A 20,076-nucleotide genomic window follows, 5' to 3' on the forward strand; every position below is an offset into this window, starting at 1 on the left:
AATGGTCTCAAGTTGCAGTGCGGGAGGTCTAGGTTTGATATTAGGAAACACTATTTCACTAGGAGGGTGGTAAAGCAGTGGAATGGGTTACCTAGGGAGGTGGTGGAATCTCCATCCTTAGAGGTTTCTAAGGCCTGGCTTGACAAAGCCCTGGCTGGGATGATTTTGTGGATGTTGGTCCTGCTTTGAGCAGGGGATTGGATGAGATGATCTCCTGAGGCCTCTTCCAACCCTAATATTCTATGATTCTATGATCCCTGTGTATATAAGCAAATTACTCCACGTGGCCCTCCTCTTGCCTAACTCTCCAGGGCAATGAAATGCAAATAACAAATGCTACCTCTGTTGTACCAATGTCTCTTCTAGTAAAAGTAAATGAATGCAAAGTCAATAGCTGTGTCCAGTTAAGTTGGGGATACCATCACCGTAATAGGAAATAAATGTACACTCTTACCCAAGGATCCTTCCCCCACATCGGTCTTGTCTTTGCTCGACTGCCGGGACTGCAGTGGAGTCTCAAAGAGGGCCTGGCTCATGGCATAGCTGGACCCCCTCATCAAATGTCCCCCATCTTCCTCTTCATCCTCGCTGTTCTCACCAGGGTATTTGTGGTGGTGTGTGGGGTCATGGTGAGGTCTCCACCAAGTATGACACACAGCTCTTTGTAAAAGTGGCAAGTCTTCAGCTCAGCACCAGATCAACTGTTGGCCTCCCTGGCCTTCTGGTATGCCTGCCACAGCTCCTTCACTTTCACACAGCACTGCTGTGGGTCCCTGTCATAACCGTTCTCCTGAATCCCCAGAGCACTCTGGTTGTAGATGTCAATGCTGGTCCGTAGTTGTGCTTGCACAGCCTCTTCTCCTCACAGCCCCAGGAGATCCAATATCTCCAGTCTACTCCAGGCCAGACCGTGTGCCTGGGCAACCAGGAAAAGCCATTTAAAAAATTCATGGGACTTTAAAGGAGTGGGTGGCTTCTGGTGTACATGACCCCTGGGAGCAGAGCTGTGGGCACTGTTGGACAGCTGATGGAGGACTGTTCAGGTCAACAAATAACACAGTGTGTGCACTCACTTTGCATCAACCTAAATACATCGATCATGGCTCTATGCTGCTCAGGAAGGTGGTGTTATTATGACAGCATGACAGGGCACTTACATCAGTGGAAGACTAGTTGAGACACATGCACAGCTAGGTCGACACAAGGCAGCTTATGTCAATCTAACTTTGTAGTGTAGACCAGACTTACATTTTTTGCTATTCAATTTCATAATTTTTAAACAAAAAGAAATATTTGTTTGTAGGAGTGAATGGTCATTTAGATAGTTTTAGTTCTCACCTAGGTTTGCAGTTTATGTTATTGTGACTAGGTGATATATAGTGCTTTTCAACAGTGGGTCTCAAAGAGCTTTACATCATTATCCCCATTTTACAGATGAGGAACTGAGGCACAGAGAGGTTAAGTGACTTGCCCAAGGTCAACAGCAGGCCAGTGGCAGAGCTAGGAATAGTCTAAGTCCAGTGGTCTTTCCGGCCACACTGTTGTTATGTGATTCCCCAGTGTTCCTGCCCCCCTGTACATTTTGTTATAGTGGAATGGAGATAATGGTAATGTTTGAAATGTTTGTAATGTATAGTTGCTAACAGGATGGATGAGAGAAATTTCATCCATGTAGTATGTCCCAAAACCTTGACGGGTTTCAGAGTAACAGCCGTGTTAGTTTGTATTCGCAAAAAGAAAAGGAGTACTTGTGGCACCTTAGAGACTAACCACTCTCCCTACATTGTAGGGAGTAGGAGTAGGAGAGTGGTCACTTTGGATGAGCTTTTACCAGCAGGAGAGTGAGTTTGTGTGTGTGTGTGGCCCAACTTGATGATCACTTTAGATAAGCTATTACCAGCAGGAGCGTGGGGTGGGAGGAGTTATTGTTTCATGGTCTCTGTTGTATATAATGTCTTCTGCAGTTTCCACAGTATGCATCCGATGAAGTGAGCTGAAAGCTCATGCTCAAACAAATTGGTTAGTCTCTAAGGTGCCACAAGTACTCCTTTTCTTTTTGCGAAAACCTTGACAGTTTTATTACATGGTTGTTACATAACTAAGCATATGAGAAAAGACTGGTATCTCTCTCCTTCTCCACCCCTTGCCCCTCCATTCCCCATAACATGTAGCCACTCCACCAGCAAAATTTCCAATTCCCCTTCGCATCCTATCAAGCCATTCGTTAGCACTGTAGACGCCATTGACGTGTAAGAAGTTGCTCCTTGCTGTTTCTTACCTTATGGTGCTGCATGCACATATCTCAGGACAAGCAGCAGCTTACTGGAGGGCCACATGCTACCTTGGTTATGCAGTCCAAACTGTTCCCCTCACTCTCACTACCTACCAGCTAGGACTCCTGCTTCAGTCAGGCTTCCCCAGCTATGCTTCAGGTTTATACAGTCTGCCTCTCCTCCGAATCAAGCCCCTTCCCCACATACACTGGACAGCACCTTCACCGCACACAGAATGATGTGTATCTTAACTCTTCATTTTCTGGATTTCAGATGTTAATACTACCTTCATTTCTGCACTCCAAATCCCAGCTCACATGGAGGAGCAGGGAGATGGGCTCAGACACCCCAAGAGGAAAAAGTCCCTCAGATCCCAGAACATAGCAGGCAGGAAGTGGGGCTCAAACCCCTGCAAAGGAGCAGGGCTCCTCCAGACCCCAACACATACATTGAAGGGGAGAATTTAGGGATGATGTGGCTCCCACCCCAAGTTCCTCTGCTATCCCCCATATTCTCTTACCTGTACTGTCTTCTCTCCTCCCAATACAACTAATCCCTACCCCCCACTCTTCCCTCCCCTACCAGTGAGTATCCATGTGTAATTTATTTTCTTTTCAAAAATAGTTTCAGCACCTTCTGAATAGTCTGTTGTACTCAGATTACATTTATAAAAAACCTTGACAGAGGCAGATTTTTTCAGTTAGTTCTCAGATTTCTGTCCACTGTGGGTTTCAAACTTCAAAGTTGCAAGTTCAGAGAGGTGTTAAGTGGCTCACTAATCTCAATGAAATGTTCTCATCTGAAAGAGAATACCCCATGGAGATGAATACAGACTGAAACAATAGCTCTGAGATGTGTGAACTGATTCATTCATTTCAGTGGGTGTTGACTTTCCCCCTTCCCCAGTGCTGGAAAATTTCTGGTGTGTGTCAAGCATATTACCCATTCTCAGCTCCTCACTCCAGTCTCAGCAGTGTATTCTTAGTGCATGTTCTGAGCATGCCTGTTCTAAACGCCACACCCAGAGGGGAAGTGCTTCCCCAGATCCCAGCTCACAGGGGAGGTAAGGAGTGCAGTTCAGCCCCCCCCCCCCCGAGAGTAAGGCAACCCCCCTCCCCAGAACCTAGCTTCCATGAGGCTAGGGGTGACAGGTATCTGGCTGGCAGCTCCGGTCAGCACCACTGACTGGGCTATTAAAAATCCGGTTGGCCACAATGAGACAGGCAGGCTCATGCCCAGTTCTGCGTGGCTCTCGGGAAAAGGCAATATGTCCCTCCATCTCCTAGGTGAAGTGGCAGCCAGGGGGCTCCACGCGCTGCCCCCACCTGTAGGCACCACCCCAAGCACTAGCTCCGCAGTTCCCATTGGCCAGGAATCATGGAGCTGTGGGAGCGGCGCCTGCGGGTGGGAGCAGCACTCAGAGCCCCCTGGCTACCCCTCTGCCTAGGAGCCAGAGGGACATGACACTGCTTCCCAAAATCCCTCCCAGAGCCCACACCCCATCCCACACCCCTACCCTCGGCCCCAGCCCAAAGCCCCCTCCTACACCCCAAACCCCTCATCCCTGACCCCACCCCAGAGCCCACACACCCAGCCAGAGACCTCACCCCCCACACCCTAACCCCCTGCCCAAGCCTGGAGCCCCCTCCCACACCCTGAATCCCTCATTTTTGGCCCGCATCCTCATCCGAGAGCCTGTATCCCCTCCCACACAACAACGCCCTGCCTCAACCCAGAGCCCCCTCCCACACTCTGAACCCCTTGGCCCCACCCTCCAGCCCTGAGCCCCCTCCTGCACACCAAACCCCTCATCTCCGCCCCCCCCCAGAGCCAGCACCCACAGCCAGAGCCTTCACCCCCTCCTGTACCCCAATCTCCTTCCCCAGCCCACTGAAAACGAGTGAGTGAGTGAGGGTGCAGAAGAGCACACGATGCAGGGAGGGGGCATGGAGTGAGCAGGGGCAGGAATTTAGGGAAGTGGCAGAGGTGTTCGGTTTTCTGCGATTAGAAACTTGGCAAACCTACATGAGAGGAAGAGGAGATAAGATCCCCATCGATTGCCAGAGCCCCCCCAGATCCTGGCACACATACAAGGAGGAAGGGAGTAGGGCTCACATATCCCTGAGGGAAGCGGGAACCCCAGATTCTAACTCATATGGAGGGGGTAGGAAGATGGGTTCAGTCCCGCCAGAAAGGCGAGCCCCCTCCAAAACCTGGCTCACATAAGGGAGCAGGGAAAGGTATTCAAACTCCCCAGAGGAGAAGGAAACCCCAGATCCTGGCACACACACAGCAGTGCAGGGAGTAGGGCTCCGACATCCCCAGCAGGCAGAGACCGCCTGATCTCAGCACACATGGGGGGTAGGCTACCATCCAACCCCATTTACCCAGCCCCAAATCCCTCGTGCCTATTCCTCCCATAAACTGCCCCCTCCTGCCAGCAAACATACCCATATCTTTTTGTTTAAAAAAAACAAAACCCAACTATACACTTTGATAACATACCCAAAAATAAATAAATAAATATAATAAAATAATAATAAAAAGCCCTGACAGACAGATTTTAGCAATATGTCATGCAACCTTTTCCAAATTTCTGCCAAAGGTAGAATTTGAACAACACTGACTGGATGAGTCAGGATCAAAGAACTACTGCTCATTCCCATAAATTATGCAGCTCATGTGAAAATTTAACAATTTTGTTAACTTCTCTATATGTTTATGCTCAGTGTAATTTTATAAGCATGTCAGTTAGTAAAAGAGGCTTGTGACTGGATAAACTAGAAAAGCAAAATCTTTTTTAAATAGGTTTTAATTTGATTTTCCCCAAGGGGCTGGTTGGTGCCATGAATTCTGTTTGGTTAACCTTTGAGCGTTGGTCACCTTGGTGCAATCATCTGAACCCTAGTTTGATCTCTATCTCTGATTAAGTAAATGTTGCCAGATTCTCTCAGCCTTAAGAAATATTGTCCCCACTGCCTCAGGGGGCTGCATATCAGGAACCTGTTTGTTAAATGGCCCAAAATTCGGACCACTAACTGTACCCAGCACACTGATGAGGCACACCAAATTTCAAGTCAACCCAAGCAACCGTGTAGACTTTAGAAAACAAAGTCTAGGTTTAAACAAAAATCTGGTCTTAACTCACTCTGCTATAATAATTACTTTCATGGGGAGAAAATATTGGGAACTAAAGGGCTCTTTATTCCAGCATAAGAACTTATGGCTGGAAGCTGAAGCCAGGCAAACAAACTGGAAATAAGACAAGTGTTCAACAAGGAGAGCGATTAACCATTAACAAGGAACAAATTACCAAAGGAAATGGTGAATTCTCCATCTCTTGATGTCTTTGAATCAAGACTGGATGCCTTTCTAGAAAATATGCTTCAAACAAAAGCTCAATCCAGGGAAAACTGGGGGAAATTCAAGACTATATCAGAAGACAAATGGTCCTTTCTAGCTTTAAAAATTTATGAGAGCAAGTAGGTTTCAGAATGCAAATTCAGTTCTTTATTAGAGTAGTCAGAGACTGAGCGGGGAAAAACTGTACCCAAAGCAACATCAATCATACATTAAGGGAACATATATTAAAACTCAAACAGAAACTTTGTTTCTGAACAGATAAATCTGCATCAGGACCAAATCCATCCAACCAAAACCTGAAAAGCACTGGAATAAGTTAAGGGGACAGACTTGTGCGTTCCTTCCACCTTCACATTGTCTATCATGCACTCTACGCTCCATAAGGCTTTTACTTCATCTCCAACAGATATCAAAAAGCAATAGATACTACAACTTCAAATTTACACACTAGTGCAAAACCTAAATGGTGATGTCATAAGCTTTATATAAAAATTATATTAACAGATAAGCACATCTGGACTGTCACACATTTGGAAAGTTATTCTGCAATAAGGTTGCTGAGATCAGATTTAGGTTTTGTGCTGGAGTGTAAGCTTATGAAGTTGCCATATGTATTGCTTTTGGTATCTGGTGGAAATGGAGGTGAAAGTGTATTATAGGCCATATGAAGGTGTTTACTAATTTACTGTTCATTTATACAGCTTTAGTGTACCTTAATGCAGCATTTCTCAAACTGGGGTCCTTACTCCAGGGAGTCCATGGGCCCCACTGATCAACTCAACTCCTCTCCCTCCCACCCTGTACCTCCTGCACGCCAGGGAACAGCAGTTCAGCAGCACACAGGACACGCTAGGAGGGAGGGGAAGGAGTGGGGATGGGAAGCGCGAGGGGGAGAGGGCAGAAAGAGGTGGGGAAGAGGAGGGGCAGAGGTGAAGCAGGGGCGGGAAGAGGTGTGCTGAGGTGGGGCCTTGGGGATCCGCAAAAAAATTTAAAATCAAAATGGGGCTCCTTGGGTTCCTAAAGTTTGATAACCTCTGCCTTAATGGATATCTCTCCCCAGTCAAGGAAAAAGGAAGCTGCACCTACCTGGGAATGAGAGGGAGAAATTATGCTGTTAATGTTGCTCCTGACTATGCTGACCCATCTGACCAGTTCAAGAGACTTTGACATGCCTCAGTAGATTCTTTGTCTATGAAATTGTATCAGTTTCAAAATTACTGGAAGGATGTATAATTAGAGCAACCTTCTGTGTTTAGAAGTGATGCACAACCTGGCAAGTTTCAGAGTAACAGCAGTGTTAGTCTGTATTCGCAAAAAGAAAAGGAGTACTAGTGGCACCTTAGAGACTAACCAATTTATTTGAGCATAAGCTTTCGTGAGCCACAGCTCACTTCATCGGATGCACCTGGCAGGTGGAAGGAATCTCCATGAAACACTCCATAGCCTCTGATGGACTTCTAGGTACTGGATACAGCCAGGAGAGGCTGCAGTAACATGGTATAAGTTTGTATTAAATCAGCAGATCTGCCTATCATATGGCTTCTTGTTCTGGGTCCCTGTAGTGGGATGGTCACGCGCTCCTGCCCTGAAGGGCTTAAAACAGCCCTGGGAGAGAGCTGGGGCAGGGGAAAAATGGGCTGATTGGCAGAGCAGCCACAGTTGGGGCCATGCCCCAAACAGACCCAGCTGGCCCTATAATGGCCAATGAAGCCAGGAGCAGAGAGGACTCTCCCGCACTGAGGGAGAAGGGCCTGGCTGCCTGGAAGCTGAGAGAGTACCTGAGGTGGAGCAGGGCTGGGGGAAGGCCAGAGGAGCTGGGAAGCTCTGGCCTGGAAACCCCCCAGGCTGCAGGCCTACAGTAAGGCCAAATAGGTACTGGGGTTGCAGAGGGTAGGCAAAGGCAGCAGATCCAAACCCCCCTTGTCTATGATGAGTGGCACTTACACCACAGTTAACCCCAGGGAACGGGGGCTAGGTGATGACTGGCAGTGGCCATAGACTCAGGTGGAGGTAGAGGGTTGGGAGTTCCCCCGGGAGGGGAAACCCAGATCTGCATGGGGTACTGCAGGTGGCAGCACCCTGGCATGAAAGGGGGCACCAGGGTCCAGGAGGGACTCGGGGCCCAGCAGCAAGTGGGACACTGGCCTGCAGAGGGCGCTCTGGAGGCTTGAATGCTAATTCCCTGGACAACCAGTAGGAGGTGCCCTAGAGGTGAGTTGCCACACTGCAACAATCCCCTATTCCTGCCAGTGTGACACATACCTCTCAACCTTCAAACATGACAATGGGAGACTCCTGCAAATGTGACAGCTGCACTCTTGGCTGACAGTGGGATTGAACCAATTAGCACAAGATGTAGAGATTCATGCTTTTTATTTGTGAGGTAAAGAAAGGCCAGGCTCAAGCTCAGAGCTGCTATAGACTTGCATCCTCTGTACATTGGCCACCGAGAGGGATGTGTAACATACACACTGGCCAAGAGCATTCACAAGTAGAATGTAAAATATATGTATTTTGGTAATTTACAACATAATTTACAGATCAAAGCAAATTTGGACTTTAAAAAAATATGAAGAGGTCTTCTTACTGTGTGAATCACATACAACCATGCCATCCTCCCACACAGATAAGCAGTTATGTTTGAACCCCTTGACCTTGAGATTGCTAGCTTGGACCCTTATTACTTGGGCAACTGAGTAATTGATAGTCCCTTTCTAGACTAGCCACTGGAGGGGACTGGACTCACTATTTTCCCAGAGGGTTATATAATTATTTAGTAATCAGCAGTGAAATTCTGGATTCTATCTCTCGCTCTGGGAAAGGAGTGTGGTTCATAGTGCTTAGAAATAAGATAACTAACTGGTGAAGACACCCTGAAAGACAGCATGGTACAGTGAATAAGACTGGGTTTTGTCTTGTTAGAGATATGAATTCTGGGTTGCAGTGACCAGTGACCTTCCATAAGAGCTGTAACTTATTTTTAACAAGGGGAGGGGGGTGTTCAGCATCAATTAGGATGATTAGGGGTCTGGAACACATGACTTATGAGGAGAGGCTGAAGGAACTGGGATTGTTTAGTCTGCAGAAGAGAAGAATGAGGGGGGATTTGATAGCTGCTTTCAACTACCTGAGAGGTGGTTCCAGAGAGGATGGTTCTAGACTATTCTCAGTGGTAGATGAGGACAGGACAAGGAGTAATGGTCTCAAGTTGCAGTGGGGGAGGTTTAGGTTGGATATTAGGAAAAACTTTTTCACCAGGAGGGTGGTGAAACACTGGAATGCGTTACCTAGGGAGGTGGTAGAATCTCCTTCCTTAGAAGTTTTTAAGGTCAGGCTTGACAAAGTCCTGGCTGGGATGATTTAATTGGGGATTGGTCCTGCTTTGAGCAGGGTGTTGGACTAGATGACCTCCTGAGGTCCCTTCCAACCCTGATATTCTATGAATTACCTGATGGTATTCTAGGTTGGAATTCATGGCCTGAGGCCTGGTCTTCACTAGAAAATTAAGTCTCTTGAACTACGTAAGTCGGGGGTGTGTAAAACCCACACTCCTGAGTGGCATTGTTAAGCCAACCTAAATCCCCATGTAGATAGCACTAGGTCGACGAAATAATTCTTCCTTTGACTTAGCTACTGCTTTCTCAGGAGGTGGATTACTTACACTGATGGGAGAACCCCATCAGCATAGATAATGTCTACACTGAAGCGCTGCAGTGGCGTAGCTGTGGCATTTAAGTATAGACATACCTTTACGCGATGTTTACGCTAGCGAGCTTATAGCAGCAGAGTTGCTGTAAGACCGTCTGTGTGGCCACTCTATGCTGATGGGAAAGAGCTCTCCAGTCAACATAATAAAACCACTTGAATGAATGGCTGTAGCTATGTCACCAGGAGAAGTTCTCCCACCGAAACAGCGCCGTGCACGTTGTCACTTATGCCAGCGAAATTTATGTCGCTCCGGGGTGTATTGCTGACATAATGACAGATTTCAGAGTAGCAGCAGTATTAGTCTGTATCCGCAAAAAGAAAAAGGAGGACTTCTGGCACCTTAGAGACTAACAAATATATTTAAACATAAGCTTTCTTGAGCTACAGCTATTCCAAAGTGAGCCTTTCTTTTTGCTGACATAAGTGGCAGTGTAGACATGGCCTTAGTCAATAATAAGGGCAGTAAAATGCATGGGAATTTAAAACTGACCTTAGAAGTGAGATTTGAATTCCTGGTCTCCTCTTTCCCAGCTCAGGACATTTTCTCCTAGGCTCAGAGGTATTTGGCAACAGTTTGTGTCCCTCCCTGCTCACGCCATAGCAGAATTGTCATCAATGTCAGTGGGTTCAGCCTTGCACATAAATTTGCAATTATAGCTAAAATAGTATAACATGATCTATAAACAACTACCACCAATGTATAACTGATATTTGAGCAATCAGAACAAGAAACGATAATGTGGACATGGAACAGATTGTGGATAATTTTTACATTTGTTGCAAAAGGGTGACAAAGAAGGGTTAGACAATCCAATGCAATTGCCAAAAGGGATTAATATTATTCTCTATCAATTCATTTTTCATAAATCCACCATGAAAAAGTTGAATAGTACTCAAAATTTATATTCCTTGTGTTATTTTTTTACTATTTCAGTGACAATTTTGCAAAATAAAGGTTTAAATCTCCTGTTAAGGTTAAATCATAGATTTCAGTTTAACTTTGCTTTAACTACCACTGAAAACATTAGTAATAACAAAGTTAAACAAAACCAAAATTCTAGTACATAAGCCTTATGTATTTTAGTGTAAAACATTCACTGGATGTGCTAGAGAATACTCACAGAAGTCACTTATTAAAATTCTGCCACAAAACTGATGGAAAGACTGAAATGATTTCTCTGCCTCTGACAGCTAACTCCGGTCTACAGGAAATTGCATCATCTGTTCCAGAGAATGCCCTGTGGTTCCTAATAATTTTGATGGATACATTTCTGCCTTAAGTATAAACAAAACTTCTCCAAATAGTTAATATTAAAAACAAAAATCAGACTAAAAACAAACAAAAAATACATGGAAAAGGAGTCTTTAACCACCACCTCCCATTCCATGAAATGTCAGAGTATTCTGCTCCTGATTTAACCATGGTTAGAAAATACTGCCACCGTTAACTCTATTATTGTTGTATTGATCCCTCCTTGTATTGTTCATTTCATCCAATGTACTGAACAAAACAAAGTGTTTTTAAAAGGTATCCAAGAGGTTTCTGATAAAAAAAAAAAGTGTGCTTTAATCTTTCATTGGATGAAATGGCCCTGAAATTAATACAATTTGTCTGGCAGACAATTAAAAACAAACGCAAAAAACCCTTCAGAATAATGACTGCAGACCATGCATTAATAACAAAAACTATAGGAATAAATTACTCTTTGCGAGGATCATTCCACAATAGACTAAAGTTGAAATTATCCATTGAAACTCCCTATTTTATAATAAATCAACTTGTTCACTTTTCATATCTGTGATTCTATAAGTAGAACCACCAAGTTCAAGAAGACGGCAGAAATTAAATCCCTTTTCTGCTTGCAACACTTGAAGCTGAGAAGAGTTAGACGTTTTGACAATTTGATTACCACAGTCTTTCCCCCTTCTCCCCAATTTGCCTCTCATTTTCCTCTTTTTTTTCTGTTTAAGATTTTGACAATAAATATATTCTTTTTCACATAATATTCTTTAGCAGAATTGGCCATGTATAAAGTAAGTTTTCATTACATTTACATGTAAAAATTTTGTTTTCATATATAAAAATAAATTAAGAAACATTATCCCTTAAGGCAATTTTAATATTTTCAGTGTTTGATCTATGGAGGTTGATTGATACCAGAATGACCACTTCATTATTAGTGAAACCTGGCACAAAATGATCCTGGAGTATATAAGTTCAGTTAGATTGTATACAAAGCTTTTCATATCCAAGTGCTTCTTCAATCAATGAATAGCAGAACCTTTTAAATATAGCCTGGAATAAAGAGAGTAAAACTTGTGAAGAACAATGTACCCAAAAAAGAATAGAAAATAATTCCAGAGGGTAGAGTAAAAACTTTATCTGGTTCCTGAGATTCAGGGATTATATTAGAGGTATAATAATGATATCTGCTGGAACCATTTTTAAGCATTATAAAAATGAGTTCAGACCATCTAAATTCTTAAATCACTTTGTAATCTTCCTAGAGAATTTTCAGGTAAATGTAGTTGAAAATTATGCAATTGATTTGTCAGACATTCCTTTATCCCTCCCCCCTTATCCCCTCATACTATGATGCACATAAAAGTTTATAACCAATTAGTATAGGAGTGGGTTCTCATTCTTTTCATCATATAGACCATGTTAATCCAGACTGCTTTGAGCACCAGCTGTCTTCTCATCTGTGATCATCTAACATTCCTACAGTAACTACAGCAATTTTTTATATGTAGGGCCCTACCAAATTCACAGTCCATTTTGGTCAATTTCACCATCATAGGATTTTAAAATTTGTAAATTTCATTATTTCAGCTATTTAAATCTGAAATTTCACAGAGTTGTAATTACAGGGGTCCTGACCCAAAAAGGAGTTGGGGGGCATGTCACAAGATTATTGTAGTAGGGTTGCTGTACTGCTACCTTTACTTCTGCACTGCTGCAGGTGGCAGCGCTGCCTTCAGATCTGGGAAGCTGGAGACTGGCGGCTGCAAGCAAGGAGCCCAGCTCTGAAGGCAGAGCCACCGCCAGCAGCAGCGCAGAAGTAAGGATGGCATGGTATGGTATTGCCACCCTTACTTCTGTGCTGCTACCTGCAAAGCCAGGCGGCTGGAAAGTGGCAGCTGCTGACTGAGGGCCCAGCTCTGCAGGCAGCAGCACAGAGGTAAGGGTGGCATGGCATCATATTGCCACTCTTACTTCTGCGCTGCTGCTGGTGGGGCGCTGCCTTCAGGGCAGACCACACAGCCAACAGCCACCGCTCTCCGTCCGCCCAGCTCCCGAGTCAGCACAGAAGTAAAGATGGTAATATTGCGACCCCTCTAAAATAACCTTGTGACAAACACGCAACTCCTTTTTGGGTCAGGGCCCGCAATTTGAGAAACGCTGGTCTCCCCCATGAAATCTGTATAGTATAGGGTAAAAGCACACAAAAGATGAGATTTCATAGGGGGAAACCAGATTTCACAGTCTGTGACACGTTTTTCATGGCCATGAATTTGGTAAGGCCCTATTTATAAGGAAAGATAACACAAGGAAAGTATTTACAGCTGTCTTTAAAGCAGTTTAGCAACTGGAAACAAGGGGACAAGCCAGAACCATGTGACCCAGTTTGAAAATTGCTGCTCTAATATGTTCCAGTCAGAGGAAAAAAAGATTACTCACCTTTCGTAACTGTTGATCTTTGAGATGTGTTCCTCATATCCATCCCAGTTAGGTGTGCGTGCGCTGTGTGCACAGTCATCTGAAAGTTTTTCCCCTAGCAGCACCCTTCAGGTCAGCTGTGGAGCCCCCTGGAGTGGTGCCTTCATGGCGCTCAATATATGACTTTGCCAACCTGGTGCCTCCTCAGTTCCTTCTTGCCTGTTACTCCAACAGAGGGGAAGGCAGGTGGGTTTGAAATGGATATGAGCAACACATCTCAAAGAACAACAATCGAGAGGTGAGTAACCATTTTTTCTTCTTCGAGTGATTGCTCACATTGATTCCAATTAGGTGACTCCCAAGCCTTATCTAGGCGGTGGGGTCAGAGTTAAGGAAATGCTGATTGTAGCACCGCTTTGCCAAAAGCTGCTTCAGGTCCGGCGTGCTGGACAATGGCATGGTGAGAGGTGAAGGTATTCATTGAGGACCAAGTCACTGCCCTGCAGATTTCTTGGATCGGGACCTAGGCCAGTAGGGGCTTTAGGGGACCTAGACCTAAAGACCTAAAGCCCCTACTCTACTTGCGCTATATTGATGACATCTTCATCCAGCAGGATAGTGAGTTTGTGTGTGTGGTTTTTGGGAGGGGGGTGAGGGAACCTGGATTTGTGCAGGAAATGGCCCAACTTGATTATCATGCACATTGTGTAAAGAGTTGTCACTTTGGATGGGCTATCACCAGCAGGAGAGTGAATTTGTCTGGGGGGGTGGAGGGTGAGAAAACCTGGATTTGTGCTGGAAATGGCCCAACCTGATGATCACTTTAGATAAGCTATTACCAGCAGGACAGTGGGGTGGGAGGAGGTTTTGTTTCATATTCTCTGTGTATATATAAAGTCTGCTGCAGTTTCCACGGTATGCATCCGATGAAGTGAGCTGCAGCTCACGCTCAAATAAATTGGTTAGTCTCTAAGGTGCCACAAGTACTCCTTTTCTTTTTGCGAATACAGACTAACACGGCTGTTACTCAAACTATCCATAGAGATTCTATAGTACAATTTAGTTCATTTAAGATTTGTTACTTCATTTGATTCTATGCTTTCTTTCACATATAGTGCCACTCCCCCACCAGCATGACATGTTCTGTCCTTTCAATATATTTTGTACATTACTGTGTGCCATTATTACATGGCATTACATGCTCCTCCACACCTGTCAGCTTTCCCCCAACCTTTAGTTTAAAAACTGTTCTACGACCTTTTTAATTTTAAGCGCCAGAAATCTGGTTCCGTTTTGGTTTAGGTGGAGCCCATCCTTCCTGTACAGGCTCCCCCTCTCCCAAAAGCTTCCCCAGTTGCTAATCAATCTAAACCCCTCCTCCCTACACCATCATCTCATCCACGCATTGAGACCCTGCAGTTCTGCCTGTCTAACTGGCCCTGCACGTGGAACTGGAAGCATTTCAGAAAATGCTACCATGGAGGTTCTGGACTTCAATCTCTTACCTAGCAGCCTAAATTTGACCTCCAGGACCTCTCTCCTACCCTTCCCCACGTCGTTGGTACCTACATGTACCACAACCACTGGCTCCTCCCCAGCAGTACACATAAGTCTGTCTAGATGTCTTGAGAGATCCGCAACCGTCGCATCAGGCAGGCAAGTCACCATGAGGTTCTCCCGATCATCGCAAACCCAGCTATCTATGTTTCTAATGATCAAATTGCCCATTACTAATACCTGTCTCTTCCTAATAACTGAAGTTCTCTCCCCCAGAGAAGACTCCTCAGTGTGAGAGGATACCACAGCATCATCTGGGAGGAGGGTCCCAACTATGGGATCGTTTCCCTCTGCTCCAGTTGGATGTTCTCCTTCCCTGAGGCTTTCATCCTACTCAACAGCACAGAGGCTGTCAGACCAGGGGTGGGACCGTTCTACTGTGTCCCAGAAAGTCTCATCTACGTACCTCTCTGTCTCCCTTAGCTCCTCCAGCTCAGCCACCCTGGTCTCCAAAGTCCACACACAGTCTCTGAGGGCCAGTATATTGTTCAACTGCACTCAATCATTTTCAAGACAAAGCTTCAAGATGACTATTTCATCCAGTGGTGGGCAAACTACGGCCTGCAGGCCAGATCCGGCCCATGAGCCATTTAAAGCTGGCTTGCGAACCACACCAGTGGCTCGGCCCCGCTCCAGCGCTCTGGCTGGGGCCCTGGGTCTGGGTCGGACCACGCAGCTTGGCCCAACTCCAGCTGTGGGGCACGATAGGGGGCCGCATCACGCGGCTCCTGGAAGCCGCGACATGGCCCCGCTCCAGCTCCTATGTGCTCCAGTGGGTGCTGCAGGGGCAGCGCCTGTGGATGCGCCAGCATGCAGAGCTGCCTGGCCATGCCTCCTCATAGGAGCCAGAGAAGGGACATGCCACTGCTTCCAGGAGCCACTTGAGGTAAGCACCCCTGAGCTTCTCCCCATATCCCAACCCCCTCCCCAGCTCTGATCCCCCTCCTGCTCTCCAAACTCCTCGATCCCAGCCCAGTGCACCCTCCTGCACCCCAAACCTCTCATCCTCAGCCCCACTCCAGAGCCCGCACCCCCTCCCACACCCAACCCCAATTTCATGGCCCTCCATACAATTTCTATTCTCTGATGTGGCCCTCAGGCCAAAAAGTTTGCCTACCCCTGATTTAACCCCATTATAGAATTGGTTAGTTTCATTAAACCCTCCTTTTTCCTCTACACAAATGTACCGTCTTGCTCTTCCCTCAAACTTCAATCACTGCCATTCAAGCAAATGCAATTTTGATAGCAGCACCTAGTGCTGAATTACTGGCACCTTACTGCTTAGTGGCGGGAAATGATCTGTGTACAGTCCTTGTCAGCAGAGTGCATGGCTGAACAGATATGTGGCCTCAGGGCACTAGTGGTGTGGACCCCATCTCCCCAATATTTGCCGTCATGCAGACCACCTTCCCTCCTATTTAGCCACTTTCCCTCTTCTTCATCTCTGTAGCAAGTTACAGAAATTGCTTATATGGGTATCTAATATTCAGTAGCATTTCTGTATCTGTCTTCCAGTTTTGTCTTTTTTTGGGGGTGGGGGGAGAAATAGTTAGCCACACCGGTTACTTTTGCTCTTCATTTTGTTTCCCCACTCGCTCCCCGCCCACACACATACTTTTAGCACACTTCCCACAGCCTCTTCTGCATAAGATTAGTCCCTGCCACTTGATTCTTTAATCTATGTGGTATAGCTGAACACTTCATAGAATCATAGAATATTAGGGTTGGAAGGGACCTCAGGAGGTCATCTAGTCCAAACCCCTGCTCAAAAGCAGGACCAATCCCCAACTAAATCATCCCAGCCAGGGCTCTGTCAAGCCTGACCTTAAAAACTTCTAAGGAAGGAGATTCTACCACCTCCCTAGGTAACGTATTCCAGTGTTTCACCACCCTCCTAGTGAAAAAGTTTTTACTAATATCCAACCTAGACCTCCCCCACTGCAACTTGAGACCATTACTCCTTGTCCTGTCCTCTTCTACCACTGAGAATAGTCTAGAACCATCCTCTTTGGAACCACCTCTCAGGTAGTTGAAAGCAGCTATCAAATCCCCCCTCATTCTTCTCTTCTGCAGACTAAACAATCCCAGTTCTCTCAGCCTCTCCTCTCCAATTTATCCACATCCTTCTTGTAGTGCAGGGCCAAAAACTGGACACAGTACTCCAGATGAGGCCTCACCAATGTCGAATAGAGGGGAACGATCATGTCCCTCAATCTGCTGGCTATGCCCCTACTTATACATCCCAAAATGCCATTGGCCTTCTTGGCAACAAGGGCACACTGTTGACTCATATCCAGCTTCTCGTCCACTGCCACCCCTAGATCCTTTTCCGCAGAACTGCTGCCTAGCCATTTGGTCCCTAGTCGGTTGCGGTGCATTGGGTTCTTCCGTCCTAAGTGCAGGACTCTGCACTTATCCTTGTTGAACCTCATCAGATTTCTTTTGGCCCAATCCTCTAATTTGTCTAGGTCCCTCTGTATCCTATCCTTGCCCTCCAGCGTATCTACCACTCCTCCTCGTTTAGTATCATCAGCAAATTTGCTGAGAGTGCAATCCACACCATCCTCCAGATCATTTATGAAGATATTGAACAAAACCGGCCCCAGGACCGACCCTTGGGGCACTCCACTTGATACCGGCTGCCAACTAGACATGGAGCCATTGATCACTACCCGTTGAGCCCGACAATCTAGCCAACTTTCTACCCACCTTATAGTGCATTCATCCAGCCAATACTTCTTTAACTTGCTGACAAGAATACTGTGGGAGACCGTGTCAAAAGCTTTGCTAAAGTCAAGAAACAATACATCCACTGCTTTCCCTTCATCCACAGAACCAGTAATCTCATCATAGAAGGCAATTAGATTAGTCAGGCATGACCTTCCCTTGGTGAATCCATGACTGTTCCTGATCACTTTCCTTGAGGACTTGCACCATGATTTTTCCGGGGACTGAGGTGAGACTGACTGGCCTGTAGATCCCAGGATTCTCCTTCTTCCCCTTTTTAAAGATTGGCACTACATTAGCCTTTTCCAGTCATCTGGGACTTCCCCCATTCGCCATGAGTTTTCAAAGATAATGGCCAATAGCTCTGCAATCACAGCCGCCAATTCCTTTAGCACTCTCGGATGCAACGCGTCCGGCCCCATGGACTTGTGCACGTCCAGCTTTTCTAAATAGTCCCTAACCACTTCTTTCTCCACAGAGGGCTGGTCACCTCCTCCCCATGCTGTGCTGCCCAGTGCAGTTGTCTGGGAGCTGACATTGTTCATGAAGACAGAGGCAAAAAAAGCATTGAGTACATTAGCTTTTTCCACATCCTCCGTCACTAGGTTGCCTCCCTCATTCAGTAAGGGGCCCACACTTTCCTTGACTTTCTTCTTGTTGCCAACATATCTGAAGAAACCCTTCTTGGTACTCTAAACATCTCTTGCTAGCTGCAGCTCCAGGTGTGATTTGGCCCTCCTGATTTCATTCCTACATACCCAAGCAATATTTTTATACTCTTCCCTGGTCATATGTCCAACCTTCCACTTCTTGTAAGCTTCTTTTTTATGTTTAAGATCCGCAAGGATTTCACCGTCATTTGTTCTATTCCCTCTACTCATTAGGCATCCTGCCCACTCCCTCATTTCTTTTTCCCACCTGTGGCTAGCACCTCCAGTCCAGTCCAGTCCCAGAGAGCACCTCCTTCCTTGTCTGCCTATCCAGCAGAAGCACATAGTAGACGTGGCTAGGCTACCTCCTTTTTGTTTTCAGGGGCTCTAAGGCCACCTGGAGAAACAATGAGAATCCAACCCTATATGCGAAGAGCCACTACACTGGCCCATCTTGCTCCGCGCCCGGAGAAGCCCCCCACGGCAATCCTCCTGGCGCAACAGGCCAGTACCCTATGGCAGCTACCTGCTCGGCTGGATCATGCGCCAGACAGTTACGTTCAGTGCCCAGAAGAGCTGCAGCAGGTCCGTGTACTCTGGAGGCTGAACGGCCCCTGCAAAGCGCTCCTTGGAGGAGGAGACTCCGGAGACTGAGCCCTTTTTGCTGCCTCCAGGTAACTGAAAGGAAACACTGCTCACAAGCAGAGCCAGGACGGGGCTAGGAGCTGCCGCCGGCAGGGCCCTTTGTGTGCAGAGCCGGGCTCCGCCTGTGACCTAACTCAGGTGTGCGGCTCGCCCAACCCCCGCAGCTCCGCGCTCGCCCGCCGGTGCCGGGGGCTCGGCGCCGCTGACTCACCCGGCTCCCCGGAACTGCACTCCGCCAGCTGCTGACTCGTCTCCTCCAGTGGCCGGCTGGGCTGCGGCTCCTGCCCCTCCACTGGCACTACTGTGAAACTGGTGGGCATTGTCTTCCGGCTGGGCAGCGCCGGGACTCCGCGCTCAGAGCTCGGGAGCGACGGGGCGTTGGCGGCGGCGTCTGCTGTTCCCTCCCCCGACAGGGAGAGGGGTGGGAGTCCTCGAGCTGCCGCCTCCCTCACGTGAGAGCCATTTCCTCACGCCGTGGGGGGTGGCTGGCGCTCTCCACACGCTGGCTTTGATTTTTCACTAGGCTTTGCAAACAGTTCCGCCGGCTGCCATGTCTACTAACTTCAGCGTCTGCACAGAAGGAAAAGGGGGAGCGCCGGGCCGGGCCCCCACCCACACTAAGTAGATACAGCCCCCGAGATCCAATCCGCAAGGGTCACCCCCACCGCCCCACTCCTGATGATTTTCTCCCCTACACTCACCAGCTGAGTTGGGAGGACTCCTAAAATCCTCTGCAAGCCAGAGTCCAGAAGAGACCATGTTTTCCCCTCAGTGGCTCTCAGTGGAATGGATAGGTTCTAATATCAGGGCAAAAAATTGTTTGAAAAGAGATATTCCCCAAATTGTTTGAAAAGAGATAGGTCTTATGTGCCTACCTGCCTCTTTAGGCAGGTAAGTCCCAGATTTTAGGCACCTCTAGTATTAACAAAACCCCAGCTCAGCTGCCACTGAATGCTTTAGGTGCACACACACAAAATCAATGTGCCTAAATTTCTTCTGTAAAAGTTGCCTTTGTTTCTGTCTCTGAGTGTGCATGCTGCTGCCTCACTCCAGGTGTCTAGGTACCTAACCCCAGTAGTATACAAACTGGGGGAAAATAGACATCCATCTGCCTAAGGCTTTGTCTGTGCAACACAGTTTTGTCCACAAAAGTCAACTTTCATTGACAAAACAGTGGAGGTGTACACGCTGCAATGCTCCTCCAGCCAATTTAACTTTCCTGCTACGCCATCAAAATAAAAGCACCTCAACAAGAGGTGTGTCAAGATTCCTCCCCCACTCTGAACTCTAGGGTACAGATGTGGGGACCTGCATGAAAAACCTCCTAAGCTTATCTTTACCAGCTTAGGTCAAAACTTCCCCAAGGTACAAAATATTACACCCGTTGTCCTTGGACTGGCCGCTACCACCACCAAACTAATACTGGTTACTGGGGAAGAGCTGTTTGGACGCGTCCTTCCCCCCAAAATACTTCCCAAAACCTTGCACCCCA

The 20,076-nt window shown here is 46.8% G+C and overlaps 1 protein-coding gene across 1 annotated transcript in view; it reads right to left on the reverse strand.

Moving 5' to 3' along the window:
• SLC12A7 (solute carrier family 12 member 7) overlaps positions 1–19,063 on the reverse strand; it is a 332,898-nt gene extending 313,835 nt beyond the window's left edge. Inside the window, exon 1 of the mRNA XM_084618772.1 lies at positions 18,796–19,063. Within this exon, the coding sequence (XP_084474898.1) occupies positions 18,796–18,904 (109 nt within the window). The 5' untranslated portion in view covers positions 18,905–19,063. The remainder of the gene's footprint in view (positions 1–18,795) is intronic.
• Between the last annotated feature and the right edge of the window lie 1,013 nt (positions 19,064–20,076).

This window comes from Lepidochelys olivacea (genome assembly GCF_965140295.1).
Source record: "Lepidochelys olivacea isolate rLepOli2 genome assembly, chromosome: 2".
Lineage (NCBI taxonomy): Eukaryota > Metazoa > Chordata > Testudines > Cheloniidae > Lepidochelys > Lepidochelys olivacea.